At 39.6% G+C, this 21,772-nt stretch overlaps 1 protein-coding gene across 1 annotated transcript in view; it reads left to right on the top strand.

Moving 5' to 3' along the window:
• The first annotated feature begins 5,001 nt into the window (after positions 1-5,001).
• LOC148370329 (uncharacterized) overlaps positions 5,002-21,772 on the top strand; it is a 31,361-nt gene continuing 14,590 nt past the window's right edge. Inside the window, exons 1-5 of the mRNA XM_088332833.1 lie at positions 5,002-5,088; positions 5,160-5,690; positions 9,159-9,225; positions 14,763-14,833; positions 21,525-21,732. Of these exons, the coding sequence (XP_088188959.1) occupies positions 5,202-5,690; positions 9,159-9,225; positions 14,763-14,833; positions 21,525-21,732 (835 nt within the window). The 5' untranslated portion in view covers positions 5,002-5,088; positions 5,160-5,201. The remainder of the gene's footprint in view (positions 5,089-5,159; positions 5,691-9,158; positions 9,226-14,762; positions 14,834-21,524; positions 21,733-21,772) is intronic.

Here is a 21,772-nt window from a genome sequence, read left to right as displayed (position 1 = left end):
TGTAATAGGCTAGGCGAAAATATTGAGAAGGACATTGTTTCACTTCGACTCTTCGTAATTTATATTGTTTGTGTTCTTTGTGTCGCTCGTTCTTGGTGGCCCATCATTCATTTAAAAGAGAAGAACATTGATTTGAATCATAATCAAAAATACATGAACTATCATATACAAGTGTTTTTTTTACTACTCGCAGGTGGAGAAGTTTGTATTCATTTAACATAAGGTAAGGATCACCAACAGAACTTCCTTTTAAAGTAACGTGAATATTTATGTTCCCTGTTAACTAGTTACTTTTACTATAGAGTTATTCAGTTGCTATCCCAGTTACTTTTTGGAAGAAGTACTGAACAATTTATAACTAATTGCTTTTTTAAAGTAGGTGCCTGACACTGGTTGTGACGGAGCAGCTGTCATGCCTTCTGGATTCAATGGGGTGCAGGCTAAACTTAAGGAGAGTGCACAGTTCGCTTTTCAAGTTTAGTTTTTGTCTTCACACATTTAATGGCATTTTATACTCAACAAATTTAAAGTCAACAACACATATTTCCTGAGCCAGTTTGCTAATAAACGACTCATCTTAATTCAGACTGGAGTGAAGGCCCTAGTGTAAAATTCACAGCACACCACTGATAAACAATATGGTAGATTGATTATAGTAGTAAAATAAATTTGATACCACTGAAAGTAATTATAAAACCCACTTTAACAGTCTGTGTCAATGAAAGTAGCAATTTATAATTGATTTGATGTCAATATTTGATGTTATGCAGTTGTTTGGTAAAATATAGTTGTTTTTATTTTTAAATATGCTTTGTAAGCGCTTCTGACTTTTTACTGTTGAACAAAAGAAAGCTTGTTCTAGTCTGTTTCCTTGGAATCTTAGCAAATATTTTCTTCACACCGAATAAATCAGTCCCTTGAGGAGAAAATAGGGGCACCCATAAGTAGTGACCTCCAAAGGCCGTTTTGTTTTCAAAATGAAAAGAATAATATGCTATAGCCTATTTGCATATTTCCTTATGAAAAACGTACATTTAATAAATAAAAAAACCCATTTTGCAGTTTATTTGGTCAATTTGAACTTTCAACTGTTTTCTCACTTTACACATCAGGTTTTAAACAAAAACATCCATTTACTTTGGCAGGGCTCATACAGAAATTGTACATTTCCAACGATGTGTCTGTGACAAAGTTTGATCTCTTTACCTGAGTAATTTTTTCTAAAAAAATTCTTTCTAAATGTTCTATATGACTTAAAACTCTGAGCCTTACAATGTGACTTGTGACGTTCCACAGGGTTCAGTAATTGGTCCCCTTCTTTTCAGCATTTATTTTAGGAGGTATCATTCGCAAGTATTATATTAGTTTCCATTGCCATGCAGATGACGCTCAACTGTAACTGTCAATGGAGGAGACTACTCAATTGTTGTGGAAAGTTGTGGAAAATTGGAGGCCTGCGTCACTGAGATAAAAAGATGGATGCCACTTAATTTCTTGCGCTTCAACCCTGAAAAAACAGGGATGTATCTTGTTCTCAAAAACTACTCTGAACCTTGACAAATGCAATATCACCCAGGGTGACTCGGTCAAAAATATACGTGACGCATTTGACTCTAATTTGTTTCAGTTACACATTGAGAATATTACTAGAACAGGGTTTTTTCCATCTTCGCAACTTTGCAAAAATTCGCCTTACGCATTTAGAACCTCCTTTCCTGTGTACTAGCAATGCCGGAGTGACTAATCGGGAAGAACAGAAACTTTCCCGAAAGGCCGACTTCTGTCAAATTCAAATTTGGGCTGGCTGCATGAGAAAAATAATCTGACATGTATTTGTCCCTTGCACTATCTAACCTTACTCGTGCATTATTCTCGAGTCAGCTATTTGGCCACATTCCACGCAGCAGATGAGGTGAGTTTTACCATCTCGGGGAATTCCCCCCTTCCAAACATCAAGTCGATTTGCCTTACCACCACTCTTCTTTTCTGTAGCGGTAAAATGAACACAGATAAGCGCGAATTATATGAGTCAGGTACAATGGAGGGCAGAAAGGTGCTATTTGCAGCCGAAAAAGCCAGGAAAAGAAAAAGAAACACATTAAAAAATAGTTATTATTCTTTTCACTTATCTTGCACTTTTTGTCCGTCATTTGTGTGTCCTCGGTTGTGTGTTGTGCCAAGTGTTTGCAGTATATAGCAGTTAACTGCATTTGCCGTGTTCCCCTCTCACTCAAATAAACTCATAATCATGAGAATTAATAGCTCCGACAGTGCTTGTTTTCAGCCAACAAGAAGGTGAGGCAGATGACAGCCCGCCCCTTTTTGTATCACAGACAATGCATGGCACGCTAGCGCCTTCACCATTAACTCAACGTGCATAGGATCGATGGGAACCTAAACAAAGTTATTTGTTCTACTGTAGGAGTTTTATTTTGATTATGCTGCTGTTGGGTCGGTTAGTTGTCAGTAATGAAGTTTTTAAGTTACTGTGATATCTTTACCTGCACTCGTTAGCATACCTCGTTACCATATGAGAAAAATACAAGCGAAAGAGTTTCGGAATAATTTTGTAAATTATGGGGTAGATAGGGGCAGCATGGCGGCGCAGTGGTTAGCGCTTGTGCGGCACAGTTCATGTCATGGGAACCTGTCGTGGGTTCAAATCCAGCTCCAGAATTCCTGTGCGGAGTTTGTATGTTCTCCCCGTGCTTGCGTGGGTTTCCTCCGGGCACTCCGGTTTCCTCCCACATTCCAAAAACATGCATTTCAGGTGAATTGGCCGGTCCAAATTGTCCCTAGGTGTGAATGAGCGAATGAGTTGTCTGTCCCTGTGTGCCCTGCGATTGGCTGGCAACCAGTTCAGGGTCTCCCCTGCCCACTGCCCGGAGATGGCTGGGATGGGCTCCAGCCCCCCCACCCGCGACCCTAATGAGGATAAGCGGTACGGCTGATGAGATGAGATGAGATGAGATGGGGTAGATAGGATGTGCAGTTCCTGATCCGGTGTATCGTGTTTGTGAGGCTCGTGATCGTTTCCATATGTTCCTCGCCGAAGACCCGGAAGGGGTGGAGATGGCACCAATCATTTCATGAATTTGATGTGCTGAGTCACTCATTTGTATGTCCTCTATGCACAAATCTCTCACACAAATCTGAATCTATTTCTATGTGTAGTTGGTACAGGGCTTCTGACTTCCTCATAGATCGCCAACATTTTGCATACACCCTACAAGGTTATCAGGGTCTATGGACACCTTTGATGCCATCATAATTGGGACCCTTTTGTACTGACTTTTGAGATAAGTGTGCATAATAAGGAATAAATGATACGGCTATGCTATCACGAATAGCGACCAAACAGTCGCTGGTTGTTGTTCCTGCGCCACGTTTGATAAATAGATACTGTACCGTAATTATGGTGGGCGTGGCATAGTGCTCAATGTCGGATTTATTGATTCTGTCTCTATTTTGAGAAGCGGCTTTTTTGGCTCGTCTCGCTGAAAATAGCTAAAATGTGTGCTGTGATGTGACTTCATAAGAGTTATAAGAGTTTAGTGTAAAGCCAAAAATCTGTTGGGATGCCAAATGCAAGTTTGATTTCAAACTGATACTGTACATAGGTAAATATGTTTTCATTGATATCAGAATCTTTCTATAATCTTCCTTAGAAGTAAAACGGTAAAGTGTTTTCTGTTAACCTTATCATCATATACCTGAATTTCTTCCCAATATAACATATCATAACAAGACCTTGATGATGTTCCATTTATTCAAATTCCTTTTCTATAATTAAGTGCGGCGGCTTTGGGCACAAGACCCCTGGGCTGAAAAAAAGGGCCCTCTGTACTACTCTCAGGTTTCCCGATGTCTAGCATCAAAAAGATGCAGGCGGTAAAAAATGCTGCAGCAAGGCTTTTAACTAGAATGAAAAGGTTTGATCACATTACCCTGATTTTAGCTGAACTGCACTGGGTCCATGACCGTTTAAGATGTGATTTTAAGGTTCCGTTGGTATTATCCAAAATTTTGCATGGTCTTGCATCTATCTGATTCCAAGAGCCAAGAAAAAAGTTGCAGGTGCATGAGGGGTCTCCATTTAGACCCCAGTACTGTGGAATGCTCCACCCTCTGAGATTCGATCTGCAACCTCAGGGGAAGTGTTTAAATCTAGACCTGAAACGCACTTATATTCAATAGCTTATGAGTGATGTTGACGTCATAGTCTTGTCTTCTCGCTCTTGGGAGGAGGATGAGCAAGGTTGTTGCACGGTGCCTGCTTTTTGAGCCATCGTATCGGCTGATGTAAGAAAGCTTTCAACTGGACATTCTGTTATTTACTATATTTTATGTTGATGGTGTCTCTGTATTGTTTGTTGATCCCCTTGCAGCATCCATTGCAGCCTGGTCATCCTGGAAGGGGGATTATCTTATGTGTGCACCCTTCTCAAGGTTTATTCATTTTCCTCATCCTGAGTTTTTTTATTTTTTCCTTGCCCTCATATAGGTTTCAGATCAGGGGATGGTGCAATGGTGGTCTGGGCAAACCTTTAAGACTTGACTTAACTTAACAAGACTGAGCCTTGCCATGTGCATTTCTGTTTACGCTCCAGACAGCTTTGCAAGGATCACATGGTCCGTTGGTAAGCTTTAGGGCAGATGAGCTTTATCATCATCCGCTGATCACAAGATGCCTGGGACCGGCCCAATTGGGGAGATGCTTATGGTTTTTATTTTATTAACTTATTACATATCATTTTGAATTGTCTTCTTGTAAGTTGGTATCCTCGATGATCCTGATGTGTTATGGCATCTTAAAAAAGTTGGAAAAAGCATTTTTGTTGTGTTCCTAAATTGATGAGTGTGTTTTTTTGTTTGTTCTTTATGAAACGACCCCCCCACTCTGTATCTTCCCATCTCCCTCCTTGTACTGGATGATCAGCCCTTGTGCTCAATAACTCTTTTGTTTGTCTGTGCATCACTAACACTGCTAAATGCCTTGACTGGAGCCAACTTCCTTTAGCTCCTTGTTTACTGAAGACTGACCTACATTGTCGGGTGCAAGTGAATTCAAAAGGGTGTCCACTTTCGGTAAGTATTCAGTATACTCAGTTGTCGAATGGTCAACTTGATACTTTTCGTTTAAAAGTCTTTGATCACAGCTTGAAACCGGAGACCTAGGGCCGGTTACCCGAGACATAAAGATGAGTCTCCGAAGGCCAGCTGGCAGGAGAAGATCCGGAGATGAATCGTACTGGGAGACCCAAAGCAACAAGGGTGATCGATTCTCCGACAGCTTCGCGCCTCGGCCTCGGAGCGCCATTGAAGGCGTACAGTTGGGCAGCTGGCTCGGTGGGATGCAAGGTGACGGCGATGGAGCACGTTGGTTTGATGATAGAGAACGGGATGATCGGAACCGGAAGCCGTACCGTACTCCCTCCTTTAGCGGGATCTCATCATCCTGTGGCTCACGGGGCAGCCGGGAGTCCCTGCCGAGTGAGCTCTTCTTCCCTTTGGGGAGAAGGGGCAGTCTGGAAAGGGTTTATATGTCGCAGACGCCGAAAAAGGAGCAGTCCCGGCTCACTTATGTCACGCCAGTCAAAATTGGGTGGCTACCAGTTCAAGGGAGAATAATGAAGGAGGAGGATTCTCTGGAAAGAAAACCAAAATTTTCTTCACTCACTGCTTCACAGGTAAGACTATCCGCAAAAAATGTCAAATTGAATCGAAAGTTTCATAATTCAGGTTGTCTGGTCCGGTCTCCACACTTATACCTTTAAGGAAGGGCCCTATAATGGTTTTGACTCCCATTTGCAACGTACATTAAAACCCATGTTGTTTGTTGAGTTTTGAAACCCAAATGACTTGACATACTCTAGATATGATAGTGATACAAAAATGAGCCGATGCCATTTAGACTTTTGAGTAGAGATGGCCTGATTAGATTGGTATCTGGTTGGATTAATGCAAAAATGTATTAAATCTTAATTATTAGGAAAGTTCTAAGCCACATGATTAAGACCAATATTGATAAGGTTACCCATATTTTGAGCAGTCATTGATACTTTGTTCATATATTATTACTTATAATTTAACTATCATGTGAACACGCATTTGTGAAAATAGTTGGCGGTTGAAAAATTTGCATTTATTTGACATGAGATGATCTTTTTTTTCTATTCTTTTGCGCATAATTTTAATCATTTGTTTGTTTGTTTTTTCGCAAAAAAAGAAAAAAATAGAACACAGTGAAAATTTGTTTCATTCAAAGATAATTTTTGCTCTTTTTAACTATTATTTTTATATCATTATTTTTTCTTGTTTCTATTTTTTATTTGTACTTTTTTTTTATTTTTCCCTTTTTTCTTTTTTGTCTTGTGTTTTCCCCCTTTTCTGTATTTTATATTTTACTTTTATTTTTAATTTTTCCCCCTTTCCTGTATATTTTTTCTCCTTTTGATTTTTTCCTTTTTCTATTTTATCACCATTTTTTGTTTTAGTTTCTTCTGATTTTTCTCTTCTTTCCCATTTTATTCTTCTTGTCCTTCCCTTTTTCTTTTACTTTTTTTCCTTATGTAAATCTAAGCAAAAAGTGAGGGTAAATAATATTGGGTTTTGTTCACTTTAGGTCTCCGTAGTTTGTATTCTTCCTTGTGCCTTTACATAATAGTGCTCAAATATTAATCACTGTACTGTTAATGATCAATCACAGTTTACTTGCTTTCTGGGGCAGAGCCTTTATTGGTCATTCGCTGAACTTTTGTGATGTCATCATTATTCAACACCAACTCTAAAAATGGGCGCCCGCATAGATGAATGAGATGAAGTGGATTTTGCTTCTCTACTCACGTTCTGCGGACACAAAATGACTTTTTTTAGACTTTTAAAAAGCTCATTCAATTCCTTGTTTAGGCCACAAGTTTCGATAGAGGGAAAAGTCTTGGTAGGTTTGCAGTGGTTTTATGCTCCCTCCATTTTGATACAATTGCTTTCACAGTGTTCCAGGAGATGTGTAAAGTATGCGAAATCTACTGGTATCCCATTACTGCTTTGAACATCAATTATTTGCAACGCTTATCCTCAGTAGAGTCGCGGGGCATTGGGCAGGGGACACCCTGAACTTGTTGCCAGCCAGTCACAGGGCACACAGAGACAGACAAGTCATTCGCTCATTAACCTGACATGCATGTTTTTGGGAGGAAAGTGGGAGGAAACCGGATAGGCCGGAGGAAACCCACACAGGCACGGGAAGAACACGCAAACTCCACAGGGGAAGCTGCAGTAGCTGGGCTTCAACCTCCGCACCGTGGGACTGCGCGCTAATCACCCATCCGCCGTGTTGCCCACAAATTCAATGCAACAAATGAGATTAGAACATAGTTTCATCGGCCAGTCGTTTTAGTTAACAACACCAAACGCGCTGACCAATTGCACCACAGAGTGCTTTGAAACCAAAGCTGCCGAGTGTGTTCTTTGGTCAAGTCAAGTAAAGTCATGTTTATTTGTATAGCCTTTAATTACAAAAAGTCCCATAGGGCTGTACAGACTACAAACTATTACAGACTATAGACTGTTAATACACTATCCCCTGATTTAAAACCTACATGAGGGCAAGGAAAAACACAAAACCTCAGCATGAGGAAAATAAGAAACCTTGGAAGGGCATGCACATGAGGTAATCCCCTTCCAGGAAGACCAGGATGCAAGGACATCAAATAATAATAGACAGACATTGTCAACATTAAAAATAAGTATATATATAAAAGATATAAAAGATAAAAATGTTTGAAGCCTGGATTGGAAACAGTTCCAATGAGGTTGCCGATCGAATCTTAGCGGGCAGAGCATTCCAAAGTACCAGGGCCCGTATGGAGGACGCTCTCTAACCTGCGGATCACTTCTTGTGTCTTGGGATCGCGGACTTAAACGCAGCTGGAACAACACCTGAGGAGAGCGATATGTTGATAATATTTAAAACTGAAGAAACAAGGACCCGAAAAGCTCTTTAATCAGCGAGGATTTTGGGGTTATTTTTATGTGGAGCAATTACTTTAGAAAAATAGTCTGTTTTAGCTGAGGCAAGGGCTTCTTTATACTTTAGCAAGCTTTTGCACCAGGTCTTCAGAATGCTGTCTTAATGCTTCCAATGCTGTTTGTTTAGGTGAATTTAAACTGGAACTCAATAATGGAGTGCACCTGTGTCCCATTATCCTCGCTACTTATCCTCAACAAGGTAGCGGGGGTGCTGGAGCCTATCCCAGGTATCTTGGGGCAGTGGGCAGGCGACACCCTGAGCTGGTTGCACACAGAGACAGACAACTCACTCACTCATTCTATCACGGACCAAGAATGAAGACGGGACCCAATTGCGTTCGTTTTACTCGGTTTTTATTAATAAGGAGAACAGGACTTGCATCCACGATCCGATGATCGTCGGTCACGGGTGGCAGATAGCCGGAACGCGAAAGTAGTCGTTGACAGCGAGAACAAACAGGTCGATGGCCGGGGCGGAGGAGCAAAAACATAAACAGGTCCAGAAAAGCGGTCGGCAACAGGTATCAGGCAGGAAACGGGGCAGGATAGTCAGGAGTCACACAAGTTTGCCTAGCTTGTAAAGTAGGTTCACAAAATGATCCGACAAGTGTTGTCGGGAAGGCGGGGGTTTGAAAAAGAGGAAGCAGCCAATCAGCAACAACGGCTGTTGGCGCCAACGAAGCAGACTCAGTTGCCCCGCATCAGTAATCATGACACATTCACACCTAGGGAAAATTTGGACCGGCCAATTAACCTGATAGCCATGGTTTTGGAATGTGGGAAGAAACTGGAATGCCCGGAGGAAACTTACGCGAGCACGGGGAGAGCATGCTAACTCCGCACAGGAAGGCTGGTAGCTGGATTCGACCCATGATCTCAGAACTGTCTCACAGATGCGCTAACCGCTCAGCCGCCCCCAGATGCACTTTTTTATTGTTAGTCATTTAGGTCGACACTGGATCATTTGAAAAAAAATTGGTTCCACTTCACGATTGTGTCCCTTCTTGGAAAATCTTTTCCGTTTTCAGCTTTAAGTTTGAAGCCTAAAATGTGGCAAAATGATAACAATTTCTTGGGGACTAATACTTTTGCTAGGCACTGTATCACAGCAAATATTGCTTTTCCAGGTGAAACTGAAACAACCCATCACACCGACGTTTTTGAAGAGTCGAGGAACCGTCAGCCTGCGTCAAGGTATGTCCGAACCCAGTCCCAAGCAAAAACAAGCGTGTACTTCAAGGCTGAGGGAGCATACACTCACACAAGTGACTTGCCTATGATCAGCACCACCATTTATATTTCTAGACCATTGGTTCTCAACTGGTAGTTCGGGACTCAAAAGTGGGTTGCGGACCCGTTTTCTGTGGCTCATGAGCCTTTGCCTTGAAAAAACATTGCCAAGAGATAGTAAGAGATAATGGAATATATTCAATATTTTCAAAAAACAAAATGACCAGCAAAAACAAAATTACTTCAAATACCATATATACTCGCATCTAAGTCTATATCACATAAAAGGAAACCCCTAAAACTGCTTTAAAATAACCCAATACTGAAAGTGTCACGACCTGTACAAGCGGGGGACCCGAATGCGTAACATCTCACACAATGCTCTATTAAGGAATCGGGGAAGTCAGGGCGAGAGGAAAAAGACAGAAATCTGGTGGTCGCTGGGCAGGAGGAGCGGGAAGCCCTCACGAACGAAGCATGGTCAGAGATCAGAACAAGTCTGGCAGACGGGACAGGAGACGGAGCGTGGTCGGAGATCGGAACAAGTTGGGTAGCCGGGGCGGGCGGGAAGCCAGGGATCGATACAGGAAACAGAATCAGGATACGGGTAGCCGGGACAGGAGAACAGAGCTTGGATCAGGGATCGATACAGGAAACTGGTCGGGGTCAAAACGTGAGCCAGGGTCAAAAGTACTTGCCTTGCATGTGCTAAGGTTCGCAGACGGACTGACGAGGAGTGAATGAGAGTACTGAGTTTAAATAGGAGGGGAACCAATCAGGAAACGAGCAGCAGCTGGAGCCAAACAGGCATGCACAGGTGAGGGCAATGGGCAAATCATGACAGAAAGACATTCAAAGTATTTAGTAAAGCGTGTACCTAAACAACAATAACTGTTTAACAATGTAGTTAATAAAGATTAATATGCTGATGAAAAGCTATAAATAATTTAATGTATCTCCCAGCAGCACTTTATTCAAATTTTGAACTCGACGCAAAAACCGCCCAAATTAATATTTCATTTTTTGTTTTATGTATGAGAGGGAGGACAGTCTGATATTCATATTTTTGTTAACTTTTATATATTAGAAGTATTAATATTCCAAATGTCATCATTTAACTGTTGGCATGCAATACTAGCCTAACTGCTTACCTAGTATGCGATAGTGGCCATATTAATGTGCTGCAAGGCATTATCGCATGTGATATCATTTTGAAATCCCAAATTTTTTTTTTACTGTTTCCTACAAATTAATCATATGTTAGTGGGGCCATTATCGGACAGAAAATCTGTAGAACAGTAATACCACTATTGCACGGCAAATGTTTTGATTATTCATTAACTAATTAGCGATTGTGTCAACAAATTCATTAATTGGTGATTTAAGAAAATATGACAACCATTGTTTTCAAAATGTATCAGTTTTTAGCATTTTCCTCAAAAAACAATGATTGTCAGTGATGCCATTTTTGCTCATAGTTAATAAAGAATAAGATAATCGTAAAAAACTACAAATATAACATTTTTAAACCATTTACTGTACCTTTGAGGAGCACTTCGCCGGATGACATTCATACCTTATTTTCATATTTTGCAATCGTTTTGTTTCGACTTGATCGTTGTTGTCAATGTTTCCAGCTTTTCCTTCTCAGTATCGTTATCCTTCTTAGGGCCCATTTTCATCTTAGGCAGAAAGAGGAAATGAACCGACAAAATAACAATTACGTGAGATGTGGTCCCTCTCAAACGTACCGATTGACTGAAAGGTAGAAAAGATTGAGCAGTATTACTAGGTCTACTACATCTACTGTTAATAAGTTTAAGTGTTCCTCTTATTTTGCCAAGAAAAAGGCCCGTGACCCTCTTAAAATGGGTCTGTGACCCACTTTTGGCTCTCAATTCAACAGTTAAGAAAACAACTAGAATGGATGATAAGTAATGACAATGTTTGTCTGGAGATCAGCTGCTGCCCATTTCAGCATCACGGCCACTCTGTCAAGATCAGTAATGGGCAACTACTTGGGGTCAGGGGCCACATTGACTTCAAAAATGTGGCCAAGGGGTCATTCCTGGAGAAAGAACTATTTTTTTCACTCATGTATAATTATACTTATAGACATCTACATGTAATATTTGGTTTTTAAAAAAATATTCTTGTCAAATTGGTTTTGAAACAATCACAGTTAAAGTAAAATTATATTGGGTCTGTGTTTTAAGCACTTTATCTGGTATTTAGGTTTGTACTTATATTGTAGTAGTATTTTTCAATTTTTTTGTACTATTTCTGTAGTAGTATATTTTAGAATTTCGCTAATGGTATTCTTGTAGTATTTCTGTATTTTAATATGTATTTGAAGTATTACTTAGTTGTATTTTTGTAGTATTTCTTTTGTAATATTTCTGTAGTATTATTTTTGTCATACTTCTGTCATAATATTTCTGTAGTATCCATCCATCCATTATCTGCACCGCTTATCCTCAGTAGGGTCACGGGGGTGCTGGAGTCCATCCCAACTATCTTCGGGCAGTGGGCAGGGAACACCCTAAACTGGTTGCCAGCCAGTCGCAGGGCACACAGGGACAGACAATCCGCCCGCTCATCCACACCTAATAACAATTCGGACCGGCCAATTGACCTGACATGCATGTTTTTGGAATGTGGAAGGAAACCGTAAAGCCCGAAGGAAACCCACACAAGCACGGGGAGAACATGCAAACTCCACACAGGAAGGTTTGATCTCATGACCTCAAAACCATGCCGCACACGCGCTAACCATTGCGCCGCCGTGCTGCCCATTTCTGTAGTAGTATTTATCTATTATAGTATTACCATAGTGGAATTTTCGTACCATTTCTGTAGAAATATTTGAAAGTATTTCCAAAGTAGTATTTTAGTAGCATTAGTGTAGTGGTATTTTTGTTGTACGGGTACCCAAAAACCTGAAAAAGGCTTGGCAAGAAAAATGGTGTGGTTTGGTCACTTTGAGTGTCTGTAGTTTGTATTCTTCTTTGTGATTTTTAGCACTCGTTATATGGTTGCGCTACTTAATACAGTGACATCTAATGGACAAATACTATACACTGTCCCTTTTTAAGTCAGTTATGATGTTTCAATCCAACAAAGCACTTTATAGAAATAAATAAATGGAACATAAAAAATTATATATCCGATTTATATTCTCAGATATTTTAACAGCGGTTCTTCTAAATCAGGGGTCTCCAACATGGTGCCTGCAGGTCCCAGGGTGCCAATGGAAAAGAGCTCACCAGTGCTGGGTCAAATGTTTATTTGTTGACTGAGTCTACTTAACCCTGATTTAAAAATTTCCTGGTAATAACATAGTTTTCACATGATAAAAAAATGTTTTCAGAAATCCAAATAAATGAATTCTAGTTCTTGGCGAAAAACTAAATCTATCCAAGTATTGATGATTATTTTTAAGCAATTAATTAAGAGAATATAATGAGATTCTATGGGGCCGCTCAGGCGGAAGAGCGCTCTTGTGACCAATAGGTCGCAGGTTTGAATCCTGGCTCCTCAGAGTTACATGTCGAAGTGTCATTGGGCGAGAAAACGGAAGTCCCAATGACCCCGATAGCAGGTAGGTCATGCCTTGCATGACTGTTGCAGTTTTAGGTGTGTGTGTGTGTGTGTGTGTGTGTGTTTGTGTGTTTGTGTGTGTTCGTGTGTGTGTGTGTGAGAATGGGTACGTGGGAAGCAAATTGTAAAGCCGTTTGGGAGGTCTTCAGTGACTTGAAAAGTGCTGTAGAAAATGCAAAAAAAATACCATTTATTCATGACATATTAAACAAACGTATTCATTCATCTTTGTATTGAAATATTTTACAGGGAATACAACAAACTAAATTCCAATTTGTGAGTTTCGTGGAGTTTTATTTTTAGCTTGCTATTGGCTACTTTTTTAGCTTTGTAGGTAGGTAGCTTCCTACATTTTTAGCTTTTTAGCAAGCTATGTAGCTAGCTTTTTACACTTTTTTTGCATGCTATCTAGCGAATATTTTATCTTTTTTTGCAAGTCACCAAGCTAAATATTGGCCTCCTTTACAGCTCACTATGTAGTGTTTTCTTTAAGTTTTCAATCTGGCTAATAAATTTGCATTGTATTCTTTTCCCTAGCTGTGTAGCTCTCTTTTAGTTTCTTACCTATTTACTTTTCTAGCTGACTATCAAGCTACCTTTTTAGCTATTTAGCAAACCATCTAGCTTTGTTGCTATTTTAGATATTCAAGTCAAACTGTGTGCCCTTTGCTGTATTTCAAAAAAAAAAAAAAAAAAAGAAAAAGAGTTGATCAATGCTTGAAAAAGGTTGGAGACCCCTGTTGTAAATGGTGTGCCTTACTAATAGGTGTAAATAAAGTGCCCATTCGCCCAAGTTTTGTTGTTGTTGCATTATTAACAATGTATCAGTGAAGCAACCAAGTGGCCCATGTTCACAACGGATGACCTGCAGGCAAAGATAGCTGAAGCGAGACAATCTCTCCATAAGACAACTATTCTGTGAAAATCTTCCCTGTGTGGAAGAGTGGCAAGAAAAAAGCACTTTCTGAAACAATACTACAAAAATGTACATTTGGTGTTTGTAAGAAGCCACGTGTGAGACACAAATAACATGGTAAACAAGGTGCTCTGGTCAGATGAGACCAAAATTGAACTTTTGAGGCTGAATGCAAGGCATTAAGTTTGGCCTTCGCGTAACACCGAATGTCACTCTGAAAACACCTTCCCCACTGTCAAACATGGTGATTGCAACATCATGCTTTGGGGTTGCTTCTCGTCATCAAAGCATAATAAGATTGTTAGAGTTGATGCGATGATGGATGGGGCTAAATACAGGGCGATTCTGGCAGAAAATCTTACAATGGGGCGCTGGTTCCCCTTCCAACAGGACAACGACCTTATTCATGAAGCAAAATCTACAAGGAAATGGCCTAAAACAATTTAAAGGTTTTAGAATGGCCAAGCCAAATTCCAGTCCTCAATCCTATAGAGCATTTGTGGAAAGATCTGGAAAATGCTGTGCACAAACGATCACCGTCAAACCTTGAGGAATTTGAGCTGTTTTTCAGGGAAGAATGGGCAAATATTTCTGCATCTGCAAAACCTTTAAAGACATACCCCAAGAGCTGTGATTGCAGCAAAAGAAAGTTATGCAAAGTAATAACAGAATAGGGGCCAATACCTTTGCAACACCTACTTTTTCATTTTTTATTTGGTTATTTGTATATAGTTACATAAAATGTTGAATACATTCTGTTTAATTTCGCAATTGTGTATCAATGTTGATTCTTAGAAATCATATAGAGTTTTTCATCTGGAAGTTTGAAGCCTGAAAATGGCAATATGTCAAGTAGTTCTTGGGGGGCAATATTTTTGCACGGCACTGTAGTCATTGTGAGTGTGCAGTAATGTGTATCCGTGAAAGAGGACGGAGAAGGCGGAGTGCTTGGGGTAAGCGTTTGTTTTTCCTTGACACTTTGCAGAAGGACACACTGAGAAGAGTCAACGGAAGACGTGGCAGACACCCGAATGCCCCTCTCCTGTCATAAAACAGGTACTTCAAGTTTATATGAGTGTATAGATCCTTTACTTTGTTTGTAAACATTGTGACATATCCAGTGAGAGGAGCATAGCCTTGAGACAAAAGCTCCAGGAGACTCTATGTTTAAATAGTTTTAGCTTTGTATTATCAAAATTGATGGCTTTGACGCTAGTTTTAATATCCTACGTCACTGGCGAAAGGGGGGGGCAAAACAGGACACTGCGCTGGTCAAAAGACTTATCTTCATGTTGTGTGTTAAATAAAGTTAGTGATCGGAAAATTAAGCTTCTCAGGATCCAAACAGACACTCTAGATCAAAGAAAAAGAAGAAAATTGTGGTTAAATGCAATAAAGCGAAAAGATTAGACCAAGGCAATCACTTCATATCAGGTAAGACAAATTAAAGGTTTATGATTGTTGCTATCGAGACCATATTACTTATTCAGTCGGCAAAATATCTTGTTACTTTCTTGGCTTTGGCTAACTGTTAACTGTGTAGCCTAAGTGCTAACGGTAGCCTTGTAAACACTGCGTGCAGCTGGTCAAAAATATAAACGGGCACGCATTGTAAACAAATGTTGGACACACATACATTTCATATATGTATATATATATATATATATATATATATATATATATATATATATATATATATATATATATATATATATATATATATATATATATATATATATATATAAAGGTTGTTTAGGTTTAGGTTTTGTTGGAATTAAATATCAAAATGTACCGTTTACCAAATTGTTCGAATTAGTTATCGGACTCAATTAACCAAACACAACCTACATTCACCCAACGATTTATGCACGCTCCTTTCTTGAGGGAAAAGCCGACATTTCCACACGGGGGCAGATTTAATTTAATTAACAATTTAACTACGTGTACTCCATCAAAAACGGCGAATTAATGGCATTGGAGTCTGTGTGAAGCGTTCTTTGAAGTCCTTTAGATTTCTCTTATTGGCCATCTTTTCCCCGCATACTGGTGTGCTGGCTCCTCCCATGGGCATGCCAAGGAAGCCCAACGTGGGCTTCACAATCTCATAGACGAGCGACTTGATGTCTGGAACATTCTGTGTCAGCACACTCACGCGTCCTGTTATCAACAGAACTAGACAAAATATTATGTATTTAGAACAGCCTGACCTGACCTGACCTTGTACATTCAACTAAAGCCCACTTAGTGAAAATCTTCATTGTATTATGAGCCAATCATATAAATCCTTTATAGTCAAATGTATAAAATCCTTTATAGTCAAATGTATAAAATCCTTCAGTTTAGGAGTTATCAGTTTGTCTGCTGAAGGAAAAATATCTGTCTTGTCTAGTTTCCACGGACAATTTGGAACTTGAAGCTTGGATCATTTTGCGTGATAGCTTGTTGCCTAATGGGGTTTGGGGTTTTTAAGGGTTATTGTTCTATCTTCGTTATTCATTATCCATTATCCGTTATCAGTCAGTTCATAATACGCTACAAAGCCTAGGAGCCGGGACACTTACTCTCAGCCAAAAGGCCAAGCTAAGGTCCTAGCCCTAAAGTTGGCAACACCTCCAAAGGGAGGAAAGGAGACTTGATTCTGCAATTTTTAGCTGGAACCTTTATCAAGCCACTTCCCAACTTTTAGACTAATGGATTTACTCCCACTGATATGTTCACATTTTGCAGTCCTGGGATGTATCAATCTTTTTATGTTACTTGAAATCACTGAACTTTTGGAGACGTAGTCCCTGGGGTAATATCGATTTTGTCCCATCCGGAATGAATTGGTCCGTTCATTTAAAATGGAGAAGCTTGGTAACCAGGGAAGTTTCCAGGGGTGGCCCAAGCAGGTTACTGACTCACATGAGAACCATGAGCAAAAGGCATGTAAACATGCTAACATGTAGATGCTAATAAGTCATGCTAACAGCTAACGGATACATGCTAACAGCTTCATGCTAACGATAAGATTATAACAAGTCCTGCTAACAACTACATGCCAACGAGTCATGCTAACTGCTAATGAGTATTGCTAATGCCCGAATCCTAACGAGTAGACGCTAACGAGACATGCTAAAGGCTACATGCTAACAAGTTACAATAATAGAACCATGCTAACGAGTCATGCTAACAGCTTCATGTTGAGGACTACATGCTTACGAGTCATGCTAACAGCTAACTGCTACATGCAAGCAGCTACATGCTAACGGATAAATGCTAAATGCTCCATCATAACAAGTAGATGCTAACGAGTCTTACTCGGCAACATCTTCGACACAAACATAACATTTGAAATCAAAAATGTTCCAAAGCACTCGAATAAAAAGGGACAGCAACCGAGGGTGCCCCTTTTTTAACACAAGGTGGCGCTGTCTCACTTGGACACAAGTGTGTTTTTGAAAGCAAAGGACAGGCCCTGACAGTCTAGATCAGGGGTCCCCAACGTGGTACCCCCTAATCACAGTTGAGGTGCCGTTTTTCGTGAAACCCTATGTCCTGGGCCTGCATCAATTTAGTTTAGGATCCAAAACCACAAAAAAAAAATCAATTTTGACTCGTTTCGTTTTTTGACGGCAACTTTGTGCCAGAGTAGTTTCGACTCGCATGCAGCGGTGAAAATAACATTTGCTGAAGAATTAGTTTTCCCAATTAGCATGGCGTCAAGTGTGTTTTTTTATCCGTCAATAGCTGTGACATCATATTTGGCTGATTAGCCGTTCAACTGCCCTAATATTTGTGTAAAATTGTGTTTATTGTCTCATGCCACCTACTTTTCTAAATTTTTTGATCCATCTCACTTTTGCTGCCCATGTGTGCCAGCCATTTCCTTTAGTGTACCTTCAGTCCTTTTTTGTAGTATTTCTGTAATATTTTTGTTGATATTCCACAGTATAAATGTCGTAGTATCCGTAGTATCTTTGTAGTATTACTGTAGTTCTATTGTTGCAGTATCACTCCTGTATTTTCATAGTATTTCTGTCGTAATCTTATCATTTCAGTATTTTTGTATTATTACTGCAATAATTCGTATTATTTCTGAAGAAGTATTTTTGAAGTTTTTACAAAATAATATTTTTGTAGTATTTTGTAGCATTACTGTAGAAGTATTTAAGAATTTCAATAGTATGTTTGTAATATTACTGTGATTTTGTCTTTGTAATATTTCTGCTTTAATATTTCTTGAGTATTATCTTTGAATTATAGTATTATTACAGTAGTATTTTTGTAGTATTTCCATAGTGTTTTTCCTTTCTTTTCAGAAGGAAAGCAAAATAATACATTACATCCCTGTTTTTAAGCACTATTTTTTTTAGTTAATTTTGTAATAATCTTGTAGTATTTTGTAGTATTTTGTTTTAACCACACAAGGCCCCAAAACATGTTCTTATTAGTAGTATTTTATATAGGTTGTCAATGTATTTTGACATTTTCGGTTGGACAGCCCGGGCCGCATATTGCCCGTAGGCCATAGTTTGCTCACCCCTGCTATATTGTGGAGTGCAACCGAAAATAATTGCTAAAAAGCACAAGAAAGAATACTAACAACTTTGACTCAAAGTGACCAAAAAGCATAGTTTTTTTTTTTTTTTTTTTTAATTTTTGGCCCAGTCTTTTTGAGTTTGTTAGATGGCTGACAATTAGGTCAGCTCACTCTAACTGAGGTTCTTTTAATATATAAAATGAATGCTAATTTCTCTACCTACAGGCATTTTTAAAAAGGAAATTTTTAGTATGGTTAATGTATTTTGATAATTATTCAAATGAATGCTACTTTGTGGTTTGGACTCAATTTTACCGGTGATGCAAAGTAACAGTCTCTGTTGTTTTTTGGACCAATTACAAATGTTATGAAATCAATAAAAAAAAGTCATTCTATATTTAATATTGTTCTAATTAGAATTCTAAATAGAATGGAATAGAATAGAATTTACTTTTATTGTCATTCTTTGTAACCATGCACACAGAATGAAATGTCGATACACCTGACCCGTACAGTTAAACTGTAGCGAGTCGATGCAGCCGCAGCCAAACAGGGCGCAGCCATTTTAGTCATTAGGTGACCAAACCCCCCCAATTCCAACCCTTAATGCCGAGCGCCAAGCAGGGAGGCAATGAGTACCAATGTTGTAAGTCTTAGGTATAACTCGGCCGAGGCTTGAACCAGCACCCTCCCAGTCTCGGAGCGGGCGCCCTACTATCTAGGCTACCGAGCTGGTCCTATAATAATAATATAAATAATTCAAAACGATTCTTAAAATAGATCACAAAATAAGAAAATAACATTTAAATTTATCAAAGCTAAAGCTTTTCAAAACATACTTAAATATATTGCATATTGTAATATGACAGATAGGACTAATTTTCTTTTCAAAGATATGTTCTTATTTATTCTAAATATTGTTTGTAGTATGGGAATGTCCTTTTTTGGACCTATATAATCCGTATTTTCTCTCATTTTGCCATAACATAATTCTAGAAATGGGCAGCACAGAGGCGCAGTGCTTAGCGCGTGTGCCGCACAGTTCTGAGGTCATGAGATCGAACCTCCTGTGTAGAGTTTGCATGTTCTCCCCATGCTTGCGTGTTTCCTTTCGGGCATTCCGGTTTCCTCCCACATTCCAAAAACATGCATGTGAGGTTAATTGGCTGGTCCAAATTGTCCCTGGGTGAGAATGAGCGAGCGAATTGTCTGTCCCTGTGTGCCCTGCGACAGGCTGGCAAACGGTTCAGGGTGTCCCCTGCCCACTGCCCGAAGGTAGCTGGAATGGGCTCCAGCACCCCCATGACCCAGCTGAGGATAAGCGGTGCAGATAATGGATGAATGGATAGTTTCATCAAATTCTGCGATTGGCTGGCAAGCAGTTGAGTGTGTCCCCTGCCACTGCCCAAAGATAGCTGGGATAGGCTCCAGCACCCCGTGACCCTACTGAGGATAAGCGGTGCAGATAATGGATGGATGGATGGATGGATGGAGGATGTATAATTCTGGAAATACCGTAGATCACAAAACAAGATAAAATAGCACAGATGTATATGAAAAAAATAATTACAGTATAAAAGAACCCACCGATCTATGTGACGTGCCAACAATGAATAAAAACTCGATTTATACAATAATTTCCGGACTATAAGCACAACTTTTGTCACAAAATTTCAAGCCTACAGCTTAGGCAAATATGCTGCTAATGTGTGCATTTTTCGGTTTTATTTTTTTAGCGTGGTGTTTCTGGTGTTGCTCTTGTTGCTGCTATTTTTGTGTGTTTTTTTAACGAGCCCTGTTAACGCCGGGATGTGTTGGATTTTTAAAACGAGTCACTGAATATGTTGTCAAGTCAAGTTTTTTTATTTGTTTAGCCCTTAATCACAAAATGTCTCGAAGGACTTCACAGGCCACAGTTAAACTCACTATTCAATCACCATTGCATGAGTTTTATAGATCTATTAGTTTTTTTGATTTAACCAACACATAATTACTTTGGTAATCACATTATTCATTTAGTTGTTTTACAGTGGATGCATTTTATGCTTATCCACATATTTGTATAAAGTATTCACTTTTATGTTAATATTTCGATCATTCATTTAGGACGTTCTCAGCAATATTGGCAAGTGGTATCAGAACACCTGCAAAATCCAGTTAGATCCAGAATGGACAAAGGTTTCTTGTGCAGATGTCCCTCCCTTGCTTTTGCCTGGAAAATCCCTTGTCGGTTTAGTTTCATTTCCTAGTAGCTTTTGTCAATCTACGCCCCTATTCTATAATATACAGTGGCGAGCCATTTTCTCGATGCTTGTCTAGGGATGATTTTGTACTCTGTGGATTTTTATTTTGTAACTTTGTAATAAAAGTCCTCATCTGAACTGCTCTTGTTTTTTCATTCAAATATTCCCTCTAAATTCCAGGAGATGAACGGAACGAGACACATTGTCTACTCCAACAGTTACTTGTGTTGCTGATTTTTGTTTGTTTGTTTGTTTGTTATTAGACGCCATGGCCGCTTTCTTACGGAAAGCCTAAACTTATCATGATTAGAGCACGATAGATTGGCGGTTACACAGAAACGGAAGGCCTAAACCCTTGTCATTTATGTTACCCTCATTCCATAAACTGAGGCTCAATGGGCAAACCTGCAGCTTACCTGGGGCAGGAGGATTCGAAATCCAGAAATGAATCAAAACATGTTTCCACCATTGCAACTCCTCTGTTTAGTAGACCTATGGTTAAACCCATAGTCTTCCTTTGGGAGTACTTGAGGGAGAAAACCATACTTTGGTATTACACGCGAGTCAACTCACACTCTCCCCTACAGACCCAACAATCAATATTGCCCAATAGAAAGATCACCCTTGCGACGTAGTCAAGCGTGCTGTGCCTGAGGGCTGTGTTGCTGCTGTATTTTTTGCTGTGTTATTTGAGTTGCTGTGTCTCTGTGCCTTATACTGTGTTATTATTAAAAATTTGAAAACTCCTTCTGAGTACCATCTTATTTTGTAAATATCAACGTGGAGACATGCGGCTTATAGACAAGTGTAGGCTACAGTCCGGAAATTACGGTACGTTCAAAATTGAAAAATTCAACCCGCTGTGGAGAGTTTCATTTTCCAACATATTTAACTGGTACAGTGTCTCCAGATTTTTCGGGGGATGGAATTAATGTGCTTTGCCTCAAAATGTTTGAAACATCCAATCTGATCTCCCCTATAGGTCTTACCCAAACAAAGCTGGACCGCTAACTGGCAGAAAAAACCTGGAATCTGGAAAGCGCTGAGAAGTAGCTGGAATAGCAACAGACTGTCTTGGGCTCGACCCTCCACAGTAATCCCTTCAAACCCACAAATAGAGTCCTCTTTTGTCACAAGAACTAGGGTGGAAGAACACCCAAAATGTACTGAAAATGGACGATCTGACCCAGGTATGTACGTGTTGTTCCACATTTTGTGTCACAAATACAA

This window comes from Urocampus carinirostris, chromosome 3 (genome assembly GCF_059441175.1).
Source record: "Urocampus carinirostris isolate Australia breed hairy pipefish chromosome 3, RoL_Ucar_1.0, whole genome shotgun sequence".
NCBI lineage: Eukaryota > Metazoa > Chordata > Actinopteri > Syngnathiformes > Syngnathidae > Urocampus > Urocampus carinirostris.
Note: the sequence above shows the minus strand (reverse complement) of the source record. Positions and strands in the feature narration are given on the sequence as shown.